Raw genomic sequence first — 15,854 nt, forward strand, 5'->3', positions numbered from 1 at the left:
AAATTTTTTTTTTTTTTTTTTTTTTTTTTTTTTTTTTTTGTCTTTTTCCGTGTCCGGCAACGGATCGCAACCCTCAGTGTCGCCCCCGTACCGGACCGGGACCGGCAATGGGATCGCAACCCTTGGTGTTGCCCCGCGCCTCGCTCAGCCAGTGAGCGGGAACCGGTCTGTATGTGGGATCCGAACCCTCGGCGGGAGCGCCTCCGCACTTCCCAAGCGGCGCACTAGCGCAGTGCGCCACCGGGCCGGCCCCCCAGATATGATTTTTTAAAAAACACATTATTATTAAAATAGTCATCAGCTAATTTACTTAACTAAGTCCCCCATTCTTTCTTCATTGTATTTGCATGAAAAACAAACATCAATTAAATGTATCTTTATTATATAGTCTGTGAAATGTATGTTAATGAAAATAGAATTATAGCAGAATCATATAGGAGAAAAAAAGATCGTATTAGATACCTCAAATCCCTTAGAAATAAATATAAACTCTCTAAAGTCAGAAACCAGCACCTAGTAAAATCAGAAATCCAGTGAAATATTTCCAATAAAGTAACAAAGCCACACTTTGTTTTGGAACCTGATAGGCAGTTTCCACTCTCCTGAAGTCTCTGTTTTCTTGGTACACAATTTGTTATGTGAGTTTTGTCCCTTATAATATTGTATTTGATTCTCTTTACCCCTGAGAAGAATCAGAAACCCACCTGCAGCTTTGTGGCAATGTAGAAAAGGGAATCCTCGCTACTAACTCTGTGTCTCTACTATGCCACTGCCACACACACCAGATAGAAGCAGAGTGCTTGGTGTGCCACTTCGGGCCGAATTCCCATGACTAAATACGTCACCAAATAATACACCTCAAGAGAAAAATATGATCTTACATGAGCATGTTTTCTCCCATGGGGTTTTAAAAGCTTCATATATATTATTTAATTTGTAATTTTTATGGACAAACAAAAGGAGAAATTAAGAAACTAAGGTTATGTCTGCAATGTTAGAGGGGTAGGTCAGTTTAAAAGTTAAATCACTCACTCACAACTTAGTTGCTGCCATTAACTTCACCTAATGAAATTAACATTTCTTTTCATCCTATTTCACGTAATTCTTTAGTATTCAAGCTGTTGTCTTTAATATCCAAGCTTTTTAATATCCAAGCTAGTTAAATGACTATACATGAAAAAGAAGGAACATAAAACAATATTACTACCATTATGAATGAAGTACTCTCCCAAGTGTATTGTAGCAGTTGGAAGAAAACCAAGAAATTTTTACATTAACTCAATATTGAATGTATTATCTGTCTACTCAGATTAAATATTTGAATTGATTTAAAAATTAATAAATGTACTTGATGAAAAGTCCACACAAATATATAAACAGTAGAAAGATGCCTTCGTCACACACTACACCCATGTTCCCTTTCACCAGAGGCAACAACTGGAGTAACAGTTTCTGTGAGTCCTTCTGGAAATTGTTGATGCTTACACAAGCATAGCAGTTATGAATTCTGTCCACAGACTTGGGTATTAGAAAAACGAAACTTGCTGTATTCTTCCATAACCCAACTTAATATCTCTTTATTGTCCCCCTTCTACCAGGTTGGTGGAAACAATTTCAGTCAGCTCTGGCTTGCCCTCTCCCATTTGGCTTGATTTTTAGCTAAGTTTCAGGGGGCTTATTAGTGCAGAAGCAGGAAGTAGGGTGGGGATGCACCCCTGGTTTCCAGTCATCTGTTCCTGCAGATCTCCACTGAGTCCTCCATCCTCACCTAGTCCTTGGTGACCAGTCCACACAGACAGGTTTTGTCCTTGTCCTAACCACTCCTTCAGAGCAGTAGGTGTTTTGAGCCTAGCTTGAGGGCATGGAAACTGTTCTGCTGCTCCTGGATCTGGGCTCTGGGAATATTTGCAATGCTGCACTGTTGGATGCAATGGTGCAACTATGATCCTTCTGGCTCTCTTGAGATGCAGGGCATAGATTCCTTCTGCTCTTTGCCCCCCACATCTCTCTGGAGCTCTGTGAGGGAAGTGGCCCTTTATCTCGCCACTCTCCCAGCTACTTCTGATTGCCTTGTTTGAATGAGGGATGACAAGTAAAGTTACAAGTGAAAAGAACAACAAAAGCCCTTCATGGGAATATAGGGGCAGCTCAGGTTCGATGAGAGTGAGGCTTCTCCACTTTAACTTTGCCCTCATGCTGGACCACTCACAGGTGTACCCCTGGACCAGGACACAAACTTCATCAATTCCTATGTGCCATGGAACCCAAAGGGGTGAGAGAGAGCACGATGGAGCAATGCCAGTTTATTGTTGCTGCTGACAATTCTCCATTAGCAAGTGTATTCAGTACAACTGCACTACTGATGATGAAAGACATTAGAGTGTCTAGCCATTTAATGACAACCCTCCAATGCCCCACCCCCAAATGGGAAGAAAAACGTCACATACCTAAGTTTAGAAGAATGTAAGAAACCACAAAGATGTTTTATCTCATTAACATTTTACTTAAGCAACTGCTATTTGTACATCAACTACATTTTCCTAATTCCTTTTTATGAATTAACTATTTTAGCATGATATGAACACTGCCAGAATTTCATATGAATGGTGAGCCATCCTGATTTTTTTAAAAAGGAGAAACACACCTGTATTAGTCCATTTCTGTGTTGCTGTAAGAGAAATACCTGAGACTGGGTAATTTATGAGGAAAAGGGACAGCTGCATCTGGCACGGGCCTCAGGCTGCTTCTACTCATAGCGGAGAGTGGCAGGCAGCCTGTGGGTACAAGCAGATCACATGGCAAGAGCAAGCAAGAAAGAGAGAAAAGAGGTGCCAGGTCTTTTAAACAACCAGCTCTCGTGGGAACTAATAGAGCAAGAATTCACTCATTAATCCCCCCTCCCCCAGGGAGAGCATTAATACATTCATGAGGGATCTGCCCCCATGACTCAATCAATTTCCAACACTGCCACATTGGGGATCAAATTTCCACATGAGTTTTGGAGGGGACAGCACATCCAAGCTCTATCAATACCTAAAAGCCTACAACTGGTACCATCCCAGCTGTTCATCAACAGGAGAATGGATAAATGATGATACATCCATACAGTGGAATACTATTCAGCAATAAAAAAGAGTGAATTATTGATAGTTGCAGCAACATGGACAAATCAAAAACATGTTGAATAAAAGAAGCCAGACTCAAAAGAGTTTGTTCCACTCTGTGAAATTCAGAATAAGCAACATTATATAAAGTGATAGAATTAGATCAGTAGTTGTTTCTGGGATGGAGAATTGACTAGGAAGGGGCCAGAAGGACCTTTTGGAGGGATGATTATGTTATATATTTTGAGATGGTGTTGGTTACATACATGTGTACGTTTGTTAAAACTTGAGATCTGTGTAATTCACTGCATGTAAAGTTACCTCAATAAAAATGTCAACAATAAGAAAAGTAGTGAGAAATAATAAGGAGATGTTTCTGATTCATAACTTGAGAGAGAGAGCACATGCTCTAAAGGAACTGAAAAGTGAATGAATTCTTAAAAAATATTAAGTTTTCTTAAGAAATGTCTTTACCCTCCAAGCAATTACAAAGCCAGAGAGGAATCTTTGTTTTGCTTAAATTATCCCTTTAATGCTTGTTTTCTGAAGATCACAGAAGGCATCCAGAGCTACAATATCACTAGTCTCTGATGTTCAAGTGGGAAACATAGGACTGTTAAAAAAAGGAATGATTAATGGCAACTAGATGACAACAGATGTTTCCCCCCAGCACAATGAGAGAACAGTAATAATAACAAAGACGTTCCTTTTCAGCACAGATCAGAGAATAACCGGAGTTATCCCTCGGAAAGAGCATCTTGTATGAGAGTGTTGTGATGCCAGTGGGGATATGAGACATCAAGAAGAAAGACACAAATGAAGTTGTCTCAGAGCCGCTGGTACATGAAGACCCCATCAATTGGTGTATGATACAGAAAGTCCCACAATTTATAGCTAAGGAAACTAAAGCCATGGTTGGCATTGCATAGGATTGCTAGAATCAAAAAAGACTAGAATATTTTCATTTTTATGTGTAAATGATCACTTTACAGGATCAGGGAAATCGAGATCACAGACTCTGCTGCATCCGATATTCTCTAAAAATATTAATATGTTGCAGCAATTAATATTGAAATGGAGAGGGCTTTGGTCAACATGGCAGAATAGACAGTCCCCAGCATCACTCTCTCCCACAAATCCACCAATTTACAGCTATTAAAAAGTAATGGCAGCCAAACGGGGGCTGCTAGAGCTCAGGGGAAGAGGAGGAGAGACCTACGGAGTTCATGAAGGCGGGAGAAGCTATGCCACAATGAGAGAAAGGACAGCTTCCACCATTTTGAGCCCCAGTGGCTTCAAGTCTGGCTCTGGTGAGCACACAGAGGAAGAGCTGGGAAAAGCCACTGCTGTGCCCTTTGTATGAAGTTGCTTGGAGGCAGCAGGGGAGAAGAGGGCCTTGGTGGCACCCAGGCCAGCAAGACCACTAATAGGGTTCCTGTGGACCCACATAGGAATGAGGTACCACAGACAACTGAAAAAAAGGAGCCACTCAGAAGCTGGTGAGTCATCGCAAGAGACTGGTGCATGGTCCATCCTATGGGAAGTGTTTGCAGCACGGGTGGTGGGGGAGACAGGCCCACTGGAGGGACACTGGGGCACAGCATGGACAGCTGATCTGCCCTTCAGTCAGCACAGGCCCCCTCAGTAGAGACTGGTCAGGAATATAGAATTGCAGAGGGTGCATTTTGCTGAAAAGACTCAGGCCCAGACCAGAGTTTCCACATGACTCAGGTGTATCAGACCTTATGAGACCCGAAAGTACATACAAGGTCAACAATTAAAACCTGAGCTTCACAAAAAGCCTTCCCCAGGGAATCAGCAGCAATGAAGCAATTTAGCTCAACTACAGTGCTCAAGTGCTGGTCCCCACAGGAAGTTCCTCAATTTTAGAAGTCAGCAAAGGACAACAAATTAGTTCCAGCACAGAGTTTAAGTGGTGGGAACAGTGAATAATCTAACACATAACTGAAAAAAAAAATACCCACAGATCAGAGGCAAAGTTTGATATTAACTAGTAAAGGTCTAACACCACCAAAGAACACCTGTAAAACCTAAAAGGACCAGAAGACCCCAGGTTCCCAAGCCAGGGAGTGGGGAGAGGGCTGAGGGCCTCAGCCATGTCCCCCTGACATCTACAACCAGCCCAGCAATGACCACTGAGCAGCCACAGGAAATGCCCTGGGCTCCCAATCTGGGGCGGTTGGGGGCTGACACCTTCAGCCATAGCCCCCTGTCATCCATCCACAACCAGTCCAGCAACGACCGCTGAGCCGCTGCAGGAAGAACCCTGGGTCCAGAGATGGGGAGGTGGTGGGCCAAGGCGAGGGCCTCAGCCACTCCTCCCTAACATCTGCATCTAGTCAAGCGATGACCCAGCTGCCACTGAAAGTCCCCTGGTCTCCCATGCTGCAATGAGGAGCCACAACTAGGCAAGCTAACTAGCCACACTAGGCAAGCTGCTGCCACTGCCCTGGGCCCCTGCTGGTGCCCTGAGGCATGGAGCCAGGAGAAGCTGAACCCAACCACAACCGGGTAAACAGCACACCAAAAACACCATTTTCATGCGGGTAGCCCACCTTAGCCACCACAATTGCCATGGCTGCCACAAAAGCGGCTAGTCTCTATAGCAGCAGTCACAGCACCATGCAGATGGCATGCCAGACTCTCAACTGCATTGACACAAAGAGAGGCACCAGCGGAAACCAAAAAAAAGAAGAGGTCCTCTCTCTCCACAAAGCACGCTCCAGAGTAATAGAAGAAGCATCTGATTTACGATAATAGGGGAGGACTTGATCATGCCTGTCTCAGTACTGGAAGGACCATCTAGGCAACAAACCAACAGAGGCACAGTTAATCTATCAGATGGAGAGAACAAATCTATGGTTATTAGAGGGGGAGGGGGAGGGAAAGGAGGAGGCGGGAGGGGATAGATTGGATAAGGGGCACAAACAATAAGTAGGATTTGTGACAATGAATATGCTAATAAAAATAAAAATTAAAAAAAAATGAAATGGAGCAAAAAGATTGGTGATTTAGCTTATTAGAGTTTATTTCTTCTGAGAAAAATAATTGTCTCTGTCTGAACAAAGAATATAAAAATACTGAAATTTTAGGGTGGGGGTGTGAGTTATTCTAGCTGGAGATTTGTTCAGTGATGGCTTAGCCCATAAAAGAAAAAAAAGTCCAGCGAGCAGTAAAACCACTTTGTAGTTTATTAGTGTCTTAGAGCCACCACCCTAAATAACAAAAATAAAGGGGACTCCACCATTGAGGAGCCAAGTGTGAGAACCATGATGAAGTGGAGTTTCCAGGTAAATCAGAAAGAAATAAGACTCATGAACGAATAACAAAGAAATTGTATAAAAGGATATCCACTTTGCTCAATGTCCAGCAGGCCCGTGGGCAGTAAGGCTGGCAGACGGTGCTGGTGGAAGGGGAGCATAAGCTTTACATTTTTTCAAGAGCAAATGACTATGGGGTATTATGAATAGATGAGAAACGTCAGGCAAAATAAATGTTTTCTCTCATGATGTACCCTAGACAGAATCTCTAGTATATCGATGTATTTGGTGTTGTGGAATTATAATTTGATTTTTGGAATTTAATAGTCTAGTATTCTAATCTTATATGCAGTTTTCCCTGCTTTTTCTCCGATTTCCTCCCTCTTGATTTCTTCACCTCTTTCCACTATTTCTTACTTTCTCTTCTCTTTTGTTAATAACTCTTTTCTCTCATTACAAAACTCTCCTCCAACTTCCTTTCTCTTTTCTTACCATGATGTAATTGCTCTGGGGGAAGCTTCATCTACAATAGAAAGGTTAACCAGGAGGTGTCCCACTAATAAAATAAGGTGTGAATCTGGAGGCTTATTACTTTCTTCTTTCATCTCTGTTTTAGATGACAGAAACAAGAGCTCACTCAATGGAATTAAATGTCAAGTACAGTTGAAACAAGTGAGAAAATATTTCTTTAAGCAGCATGTAGCGGAATCACCATAGTAGGTGGTCAGAATATTGTGTGCAGTAGTAGGATTTTACGGGGGTGATTTTTATCCAAATAACATTTATCCTTGTACCTGTTAACGAAGAAGAGTAAATTTTAAAACTCCCTAGTGAAATAAGAACAGTGTTCGTACCTTCCTCAGTGAGAAGTAATGAGAAAGAATGAGCTATAAATGGAGGCTGTCATTTTCACGTTTAAAGCATGTGTTAGCTCCTTAGGAAAAAGGCAAGACATAGTTGAAGGTGATATTATTCTCAGTTTTATAAGGTGAACTTTCCTTGCTGTTTCTACATTTACAAAGAGAACAGGATTTTTTGAAATATATTTTTTTAAAAGCTTGATCTTTCACTTTTTGAAAATGATCACGTAAACTGCTTACAAATAAATAGTCATGCCCTCTTTATTGTATAACATAATCTCTTTATTATAAAATATGGTCAAAAGTTGGGTTTTCTGGTTGTTGAGGTTTGAATGGGAGGTACAAGGAGCTCTGGCATCTCTGAAGAAGTCTGCTGGCTGCCCAGCTACAAAATGGCCTGCGGAGTCTCGTTTACTTTGGTGGATTCACCAGTCCTTCATCTGGCCCCACTATGTAAGCTCACATGTCAAATTTTGTCAGCACACACACTGTGATCTGTACCTGGAGGCAGAGACACATTATCCTTAGGTTAGGAAATTACAAGAAATTTTTCTTCCCCCCCCCACCCCATTTTTAAAGAACTTTTTATTAGAATGAATGTTGTTAAAAGTATTTAAATATCTCCATTCAGAAATGCTGATAAATATGGCTCAGAAATGCAGGCTCATAGAATGCCTGATTGCTTCTTGTGGGCTGAGCATCAGACACTGACCCCTTCAGAGGCAATAAATTATGAATAGATAATATGATGTCCTCTGTCTTGGGGACAAATGGCATGTATCTCAAATGAGAATTTGATGATAACTGGTTGTCAGTGAGTTTCCAAGTGATTAACTTGTTTCAGCAGAGTGCCTGATTAAAGACTGCATGATTTCACTCTGATCTAAAAAGAAGAATGAGTCATGTCATTAGACTGCTCTTGAGAAAATAATATTTCAATTATTTATTTATTGTTACCAGGATGATGTCACCACCAACCATTCATAAATCTCCAGTTGTGCAAAGGACCATAATTTTCTCATTAATCCTCCTCTTTCCTGCATCCTGAAAGCTTTTCTGAGTCACTGAAGTATGTGGGGACCCCAGACTCCAGAGATATGTCACTTCAGGTTCCTCTGTGCCTACTGAGTTGGTGGTTGGGCATATTTTCATGGCTGATAATTTTAAAATCAGGATAAAAAGCTTAATTATACCTTCAGAAGTGTACTCTCTACTGCTCAAATGCACATCACATATAACTCTTTGTCCCAAGACAAAAACATCTACCTGAATAATTAAAAAAAAAAAATAGAGAAATGACACCAAAATAACAAGCTTGCAAACTGCCAAGGAGCTTGTTACAGTGAAAAACAAAACCTTAATTCAAAGCATTTCTTTTCTTTTATGTTTATGGTTTGACTCTAGTTTTGTTAGTCAGCAAGTACCAGCCTTTAAATTTATTGATTCTTTTATGTTTTTGTTAGTAAAAACAAAAACAAAAAAAATAGTGTACATATAAAATAGTTTGTGATGAATTATCTAAGGATGTATATAGCCAAAGGAGTATTGAATCTGATTCTTATGTTTACCTCATCCAGCGAATTCACTCTTAATGTTTTCTATGAAGTCCACATCATTTCTCTTATTTTTGTACATTTTTATTAGCAAAACAAAGTCCTTTTATCCTATAAATGAAAAAACAATTTTTAAGAAAAATCATTGTAGATTTTCAAGATAAACTTTGACAGTAAAAAAAGAAAAACATTCTTTGAAATGCACGTTTTGATAGAACGGGAGTTCTTTTACTGGGGACATTCGGGTGGATTGGGAAGAATATTGGACTAGGAGTCATGGAATCTGAATTCTAGTCCAGTTTCATCATCTGTAAAATGAGGGGGTGTTGAGAGGCAGTGATATTTCAGGTCCCCTCTAACTTGATGATCTGTGAACTTGAGTAATAGATAAGCTTCATGCGGAAACTAATCATGTGATAAATAGGTTCAGAGAGGGTTTAATAAATTCAGGCTTTCGTGGTCTTTGAGGGTTGCTAGCGTTTTCCCTTAAAATGTCTTTTAATCATATTGTTCATGGCAGAATATATTTAGAGGTGGGCAATTTATATGATATGCCATGTGTTTGTCAGATTTTTAGATTCTGTTTTTTATATTGGAAAATAGAAGAAAAGGGGGAGGTTTTCTTAGATTAGAGAAACATTCGGCATTGCTCTTACTATGAGGCAGAGATGCAATTCATTTCTAATTCTTAGCCTGGGAGGTCACATTCCTTTTTAAACTGAAAAACAAAAAGTCTGTTTAACTGGAATTATTTAAAATTTCCTTCTTTCTACTAATCTCTGAAGAATATGTTACCTCACTTTACAAAGCCCATCTTTTTCCTTAGAGGATGAGAAAAGAGAAGAAATTAATTGTGAAGCCACAGATTTCAATGTCAGCAACAAACAGCAGCATTTTTTATTTTGTTTTGTTTTTGCTCTGAGTCTAAAGAAAATTAGACCACTCATCATCCAGCAAATTGAACCCAAGTTCTTGAGCTCATAAACCTTTTCCATAAAGGAAGAGTAGAATTTTAGATTACTAGGGAGTTTCACAGGAAACCCCCTTTGGGGTTAAAAACCTAACTCCATTCAACCAAGTTAAGTTGTTCAACATAGGGGCATTCTGAGAAAGTGAGGAGGATAGGACTGAAAGAGCACTTAGGCACTGAAGTATTGTTTTAAATTCTGGGGTAAACCAGGAGACACTTTTCTTGGAATTTGTATGTTTATTTACATCTGTAGGTTTTTAAAATTCACCTTACCTTTCCGACATGGATCACTCTTCTCTTCTGGGAAGCCATGAGCACCAGTTGCTCTTTGTACTGTTTTGTCTGGTCTCCATCAGGATCATTGTGTTCATGACGAAATGAGGATTTATCTTTCCCTTTATTATAATAGTCTTCATATGTGTAGTTGTACAATGCTTAACTTTAATGATGTAAAAAAATTAGGAAGGTCATGTTATAGATTCACTATCAGGAAAGTCACTTTGATGGGCAGCACAGGTTGGTTAGGAATATGAATAGAAATAAACCCCACTGCCAGTAATCTTGGAAAAGTAAGTGGGTATGGCTTGAGTTGATACACACTGAAGGGTCGTGATGATGGTTAGAGCTTTTCAGAAACCAGACTAAGGGCAATTTGATTGTTACCCAGGGACCCATTCTTGGACCTCTTTTCTTCTTACTTTGTATACCCTCCCCTCTCCTTGACCCCTAAAAATGTGCACTCCCGTAATTTCAACCACATCCTAAACAATCCTCTTTCTCTGAAGTTCTGAAAGTTCAGCTATTTGTCTCCAATTGTCAACATAACCAGAAAGCCATCAGTTTCCAAGTCCTGTAGTTCTCTGGAGTCATGCTGTCCAATATGGTAGATACTAGTCACGTGTGGCTGTTGAGCTCTTGAAATGTGGCTGGTCTGAATTGAGATGTGCTATAAGTGTAGAATACACCCCACAGTTTGAAGACTTCGTATGAAAAAAGAATATAAACTATGCTATTAATAATTTTATATTAATTACATGTGAAAAGATAATTTGAACATATTGAGTTAAGTAAAACATTACTACAATTAATTTATCTGTTTCTATTTTTAATGTGGCCATTAGAAAGTTGAAAATTATGTATGTGGCTCACATTACATTTTTATTGAGCAGTAGTACTCTAGAGTGTGTCACCTTTTCTTCATCTCACCTTATTTCAAGTCACTATTGTATCTTACTTGGGTTACATCAATAGCCCCCAATCTTTTCTACCTCCAATCCATCATCTGCTAGACTAATTTTTAGTTGGATTTGCAGTATGACTTTGGAAACAGAATAACAGGAGTTTGAATCCCATATCTATAATTTACTGGCTATGTAACCTTAGACAATAATATCATTAAATCTCAGTTTAATGATGTTCTAAATGGGGATAAAAATAGAGGGAGAGGGTCTTATATTAATTAATTGAGGCATTATAGAGCACCTCAAAAAGCCTTCTGTGGGGGCCGGCCCAGTGGCGCACTGGATAGTGCGCCACTTGGGAAGCGCGGCGGCGCTCCCGCCCGAGGGTTCGGATCCCACATACAGACCGGTTCCCGCTCACTGGCTGAGCGAGGCGCGGGAGCAACGCCGAGGGTTGCGATCCCATTGCTGGTCCCCGGTCCGGTACGGGGACAACACTGAGGGTTGCGATCCGTTGCCGGACACGGAAAAAGACAAAAGACAAAAAAAAAAAAAGCCTTCTGTGAACTGATTCCCAGTTTCTAGCCCCATCCTTTGTCATCCTTCTGCATGCACCAGTATGGTTCCAGCCATACTGACCCACTGAACTAACAGTTCAGCTTGTGTATCATAATTTCTGCATTCTCTGTGCCCTATCACATATTCAACTTTCTTCCTTGCTTCGGTAACTCCTATTCCTCATTCAGAACCAGTTCTGGGGACACCACCTTTGGAAGATTTCCCTTACCTCCCCAGTCTAGGTTAAGTACCATCATAACTAGTGCATAGTCCTGCTATAAGGAGCAAGGAGCAATGAAAAATGTCATGGGTGTTGGAATTAGCAATCTCTGGGTCCAAATTGCAGCTCTTCTAACTTCACAGCTGTATGACCTTGAGCAAATGCTTAATCCCTCTGAAGCTCAATTTCCTTATTAGTAAAATGAGGACACTGATAACTGTCATAGAGAGAGGTTGAGACATTTAGATGGGCATTAGAATATCTGGCTGGCAATAACAGAATGTAATAAATAGCTGTCATTGCATTGGTACCCTCTATTGTGATTGTTTACTTCTCTGCCTTTCCATCTGGAATGTAAGCTCCTGGAAGAAAATGAAAGTGCTTTATTGGTCTTTGTACCACTAAAGCTTAGCACAGTGTCTGTAGGTCTTTGACATAAGTTTGTTAAGTACAAGAATGTATTAATAAATGATGAATGAATCAATAACACCACTGGCAGCTAAGAGAGGGTTGGATTGGACCACCTAGAGGGATGGACATTCAGAGTAAATTAAAATAAATTATGTTGACAAACCAGTCAGACTGTGAGAAATTCAAGCAAAGGACATTTAAAAGACCTTGGCAGGAAGCTGGCAGATTTGTCCCCTCAGTCCTTGGTGAAGCCATTGTTCCTCCAAGTAGCAGCAACCTAGTGGGTAATGTCTGATAATTATAATCTTTAAGTTTTTTCAACAGAGTACTAATGCCTTTTTAAATTTTATTTTAAATTTATGGAGATAAAAAGCACAATGAAGAAGAAAGTCTGGAGGGGTTATTGAGCCAAATGGGGAGAAGAACCATATTTGTTTGTTTTTTCTTGTGTTTGTTGTTTCTTGAACCCCTGTTATTCTACAAAATAATGTGATTCTCCAAACGCATCAAGCCTCTATTATCTATTCACTGGTTCTCTAATTCCAGGCTCTAGGACATCTGCATCAGAATCACCTTTAAACAATATACAGATATGCAGGTTCCACCTAAATCCTATTTAATCAAAACTATGGGAGGAGGGGACCTGTAATACAAATATTTTATATACATACTTGTATATTTTATATAGATATTACATATATTTTATGTAGATATTGTTTTTCTGATGTATTAATTTGGGTACTGCTGATCAATATTTATAGATAGAATGATTGCTGTAGAAATTCATACAGCAGGCCTCAGATTTCACATCAACAGTGACACTTTTAGATTAGAGGCTCTGGAGGCAAATGGCAGATAGCCATTGGGAGGTTTAAACATTTTTAATTGTTTTCCTGTCAAAGTTGATGTTTCTTTCAAGCCATTTCACAATGACTTGGAGTCTGAATAATTCTCATCTATCACTAAAGTAAGAAGCACACTGTAATCTTTTTGCTACTTCTCTGTACTTTTATCACAGCTTAAAGAATTAGAAAAATAGTAGTAAAAAGTTCACATAATAGGTTCTATGTGGGAAGAAATAAAACCTAACATACCAGTTCTGGAGCAGATGAAAATGGTGGAAATCCATGAGAAATTCATCATCATAATAACAGCTAACACCTATATCATGCTTACTATGTGCCAAGCACTATTCTAAGTTCTTTAGACCTCAAACCTTAATAATAGTTGTATTAACAAAGTTGTCTTATATTCATTTATTCATTCAACAAATATTTATAGAATGCAACATACCATAAATAAACATGCTATAAATGATGAACAAGAGACAGGATTGTTATCCTTGTGAAGCTATTACTATGTCTCTTCCAAGGTCAAGGGCATTTTATTAGAATCATCCTTCACAGTAATCAAGAGGAGATTTAAATCTGCTAGTAAGATTTGTGATGCTATGAAATACTAACATTTTAAATTCCATATCAAAAATTCTTTTGTTTTTTTATCTAAAAATGAAAGATTCTTGAAATTGTTGGTCTCAGTGTGTGGAACACAGCTCAAAAGATTAGGATAATATCAATCATTATCTCCATGCAGTAAACATACTCATACAAGAAACATACTTACATTTATTGCCAAGTTTTTAATTACTCACTGTGCTTCTGCCTCTTGGCTTTATAGACTACCTTGTCTCTTCACATTTTTGTCTTCTTCCCACTTGGATGGGAGTTCTGACTCCCTCTCTCTGAAATTAGCAAACAGCTAAACGGGCATAATACAATGATCTCCAAAACAAAGGGCATAGTACCCTTTCCACAATGTTTGGCACCTGGAATGTAAAAGTCTTTGAAAATGTTCTTTCTGCATGAAATACAGCTCTCATGTGATTTGAGGTGCAGACAGGGGAAACAAAGATCTTTCTTTCTACCTTTTAAGTATGTAATGATTGTAGGTTGATATGTCACAATGCAGAGCGTGTAAATGTTACCGCAAATATACAAAGTCAAATCCAGAATATATATACCTTCAACTTCTACAAGCTAGATGTGAATAAATTTGTTTTTGAGACCCCGTTCTAAGTTTTTATTAATCACTTTATTTTACCATAATAAAGAAAGCAGCTAGTTAAATTACTTGCAAGGTTAACAGTAACTCAGTATCCAAAATTTGCTTGAATTAGAATTTGTGCATATTTCATACTAATATGTAGTTTTAAAATAATTTGATTTAATTATTTTGAGCATGGTGGTATTTATACATGTAAATTTTGGGGGCAACAGTTATTTTAATCATTTACACTGACCATAACTCAAAAGAAAAAGGTTTAAAATTTTTAAAACATCTTTTTATTTCAGAGATAGTTTTTCACTGTATAAGTGGGAATTACTTTGCTTATTTTTAGTACTTGCAAACATCCTTGCATTGGGCATAACATATATTATGTATGATTATCAATAATAATACCATCTTCCATTATTAAGTACCTTATATGAGATAGATTCTGTACTCTGTTTTACATACTCTCTCATTTAATCCTCACAGTAACTATGTGAGATTTAGGTCAGTATTGTTACCCTCATTACACAGTGAGGAAACTGATACTTTGGGAAGTTAAGTAACTTGCCCACCACTACAAGTTACTGAAAGAATTGGGATTTACATTCAAGTCTTCCTGGTTTCAGCTCTTCTTAACCTTGTCATAATACAAAATAGCATTACCTTCATCAAAATTGTGATTTAAGCTGAATAACAGTAACTATTACATCTTTTCTTACCTGAGCAAAGTAAGAAAAACCGCCTTGTACTACTTAGTTCTCAGACTGGGAATGTGTTCTGTGTTCCCGCAGGGTTGAATGTAGCAACTGTGAGACTGGAGAACAGTGTGGTGCAATCATGCATGGCAATGCCGTCACCTTCTGTGAGCCATATGGTCTGCGAGAATTGGTAAGTATATGCTATTTATATCCATTATTCCATTATAGTGTTTATTGGGCTTTATGTCAACAAAAGGTTATCTTATGCTCATATAGTTCAGATGAAAACTCAAAGTATTATTTATATTATGAGTCCTATCACAAATATCTCAAAATTTGGAGGGGTGATTTTATGGTCTATTTTCAAATATAAAAATGAAGAATTCAGTAATAAAATTGGCAGCATCAATAGACCTCATTAAACATGGTGCATCACTATGGCTTTTTAAAGATATAGGTATGACACTATATATGTTATATATATGTCCACACCTATATATCATGTCTAAACAATTTATGACTTTCTAAGTTCTTGTATAGAGTCATGCTCTTAAAATTGTCCTTATTTTCTCCTTGTAAGCCAAAAATGTTAGATATTAAATTTTATCACTTTATTTTTAAATTTTGGTTTCTAACCACAGAGGGAACTTTGATGGATTTTTTTTTTTTTTAAGTCAAAGAGCATACTGAATAAGCCACTTTTTAAAACATTTTGGCTTACGCCAAATTACTCTGGAGCAGGTTACTTTCCTATAATTTAGACTGATTAGACTTGCTTGCCAAATCATACGTAAAATGAAACATGAGCATTCTAAATTGAAAAGCAATGAAACCACTAGCCATCAGCACGTGGCTAATGAGCCTTTTGTTGTTACTTGGTATTTCTTTCTGGCATGAAGACTACATTCATTTCACATTCCTGAAAAAAGGTATAAAAGCAATCATTATATTATATCCTGGCTCAAT

General features: G+C 38.6%; 1 protein-coding gene and 1 long non-coding RNA gene across 3 annotated transcripts in view; one reads left to right on the forward strand and one right to left on the reverse strand.

Annotated features, from left to right (window-relative positions):
• Positions 1-15,854, forward strand: part of RELN (reelin) — a 472,813-nt gene that overhangs the window by 222,585 nt on the left and 234,374 nt on the right. For both annotated transcript variants that reach the window (XM_008592225.1, XM_008592230.1), the window contains exon 7: positions 14,982-15,078. In XM_008592225.1, the coding sequence (XP_008590447.1) occupies positions 14,982-15,078 (97 nt within the window). The remainder of the gene's footprint in view (positions 1-14,981; positions 15,079-15,854) is intronic.
• On the reverse strand, positions 7,567-10,273 carry LOC103607743. The gene is made up of 3 exons (XR_551990.1): positions 10,042-10,273; positions 8,814-8,909; positions 7,567-7,746 (listed from the first exon to the last, which is right to left on the reverse strand). It is a non-coding gene; the product is annotated as an uncharacterized LOC103607743 (long non-coding RNA).

This window comes from Galeopterus variegatus, unplaced genomic scaffold (assembly GCF_000696425.1).
Source record: "Galeopterus variegatus unplaced genomic scaffold, G_variegatus-3.0.2 Scaffold153, whole genome shotgun sequence".
Taxonomy (NCBI): domain Eukaryota; kingdom Metazoa; phylum Chordata; class Mammalia; order Dermoptera; family Cynocephalidae; genus Galeopterus; species Galeopterus variegatus.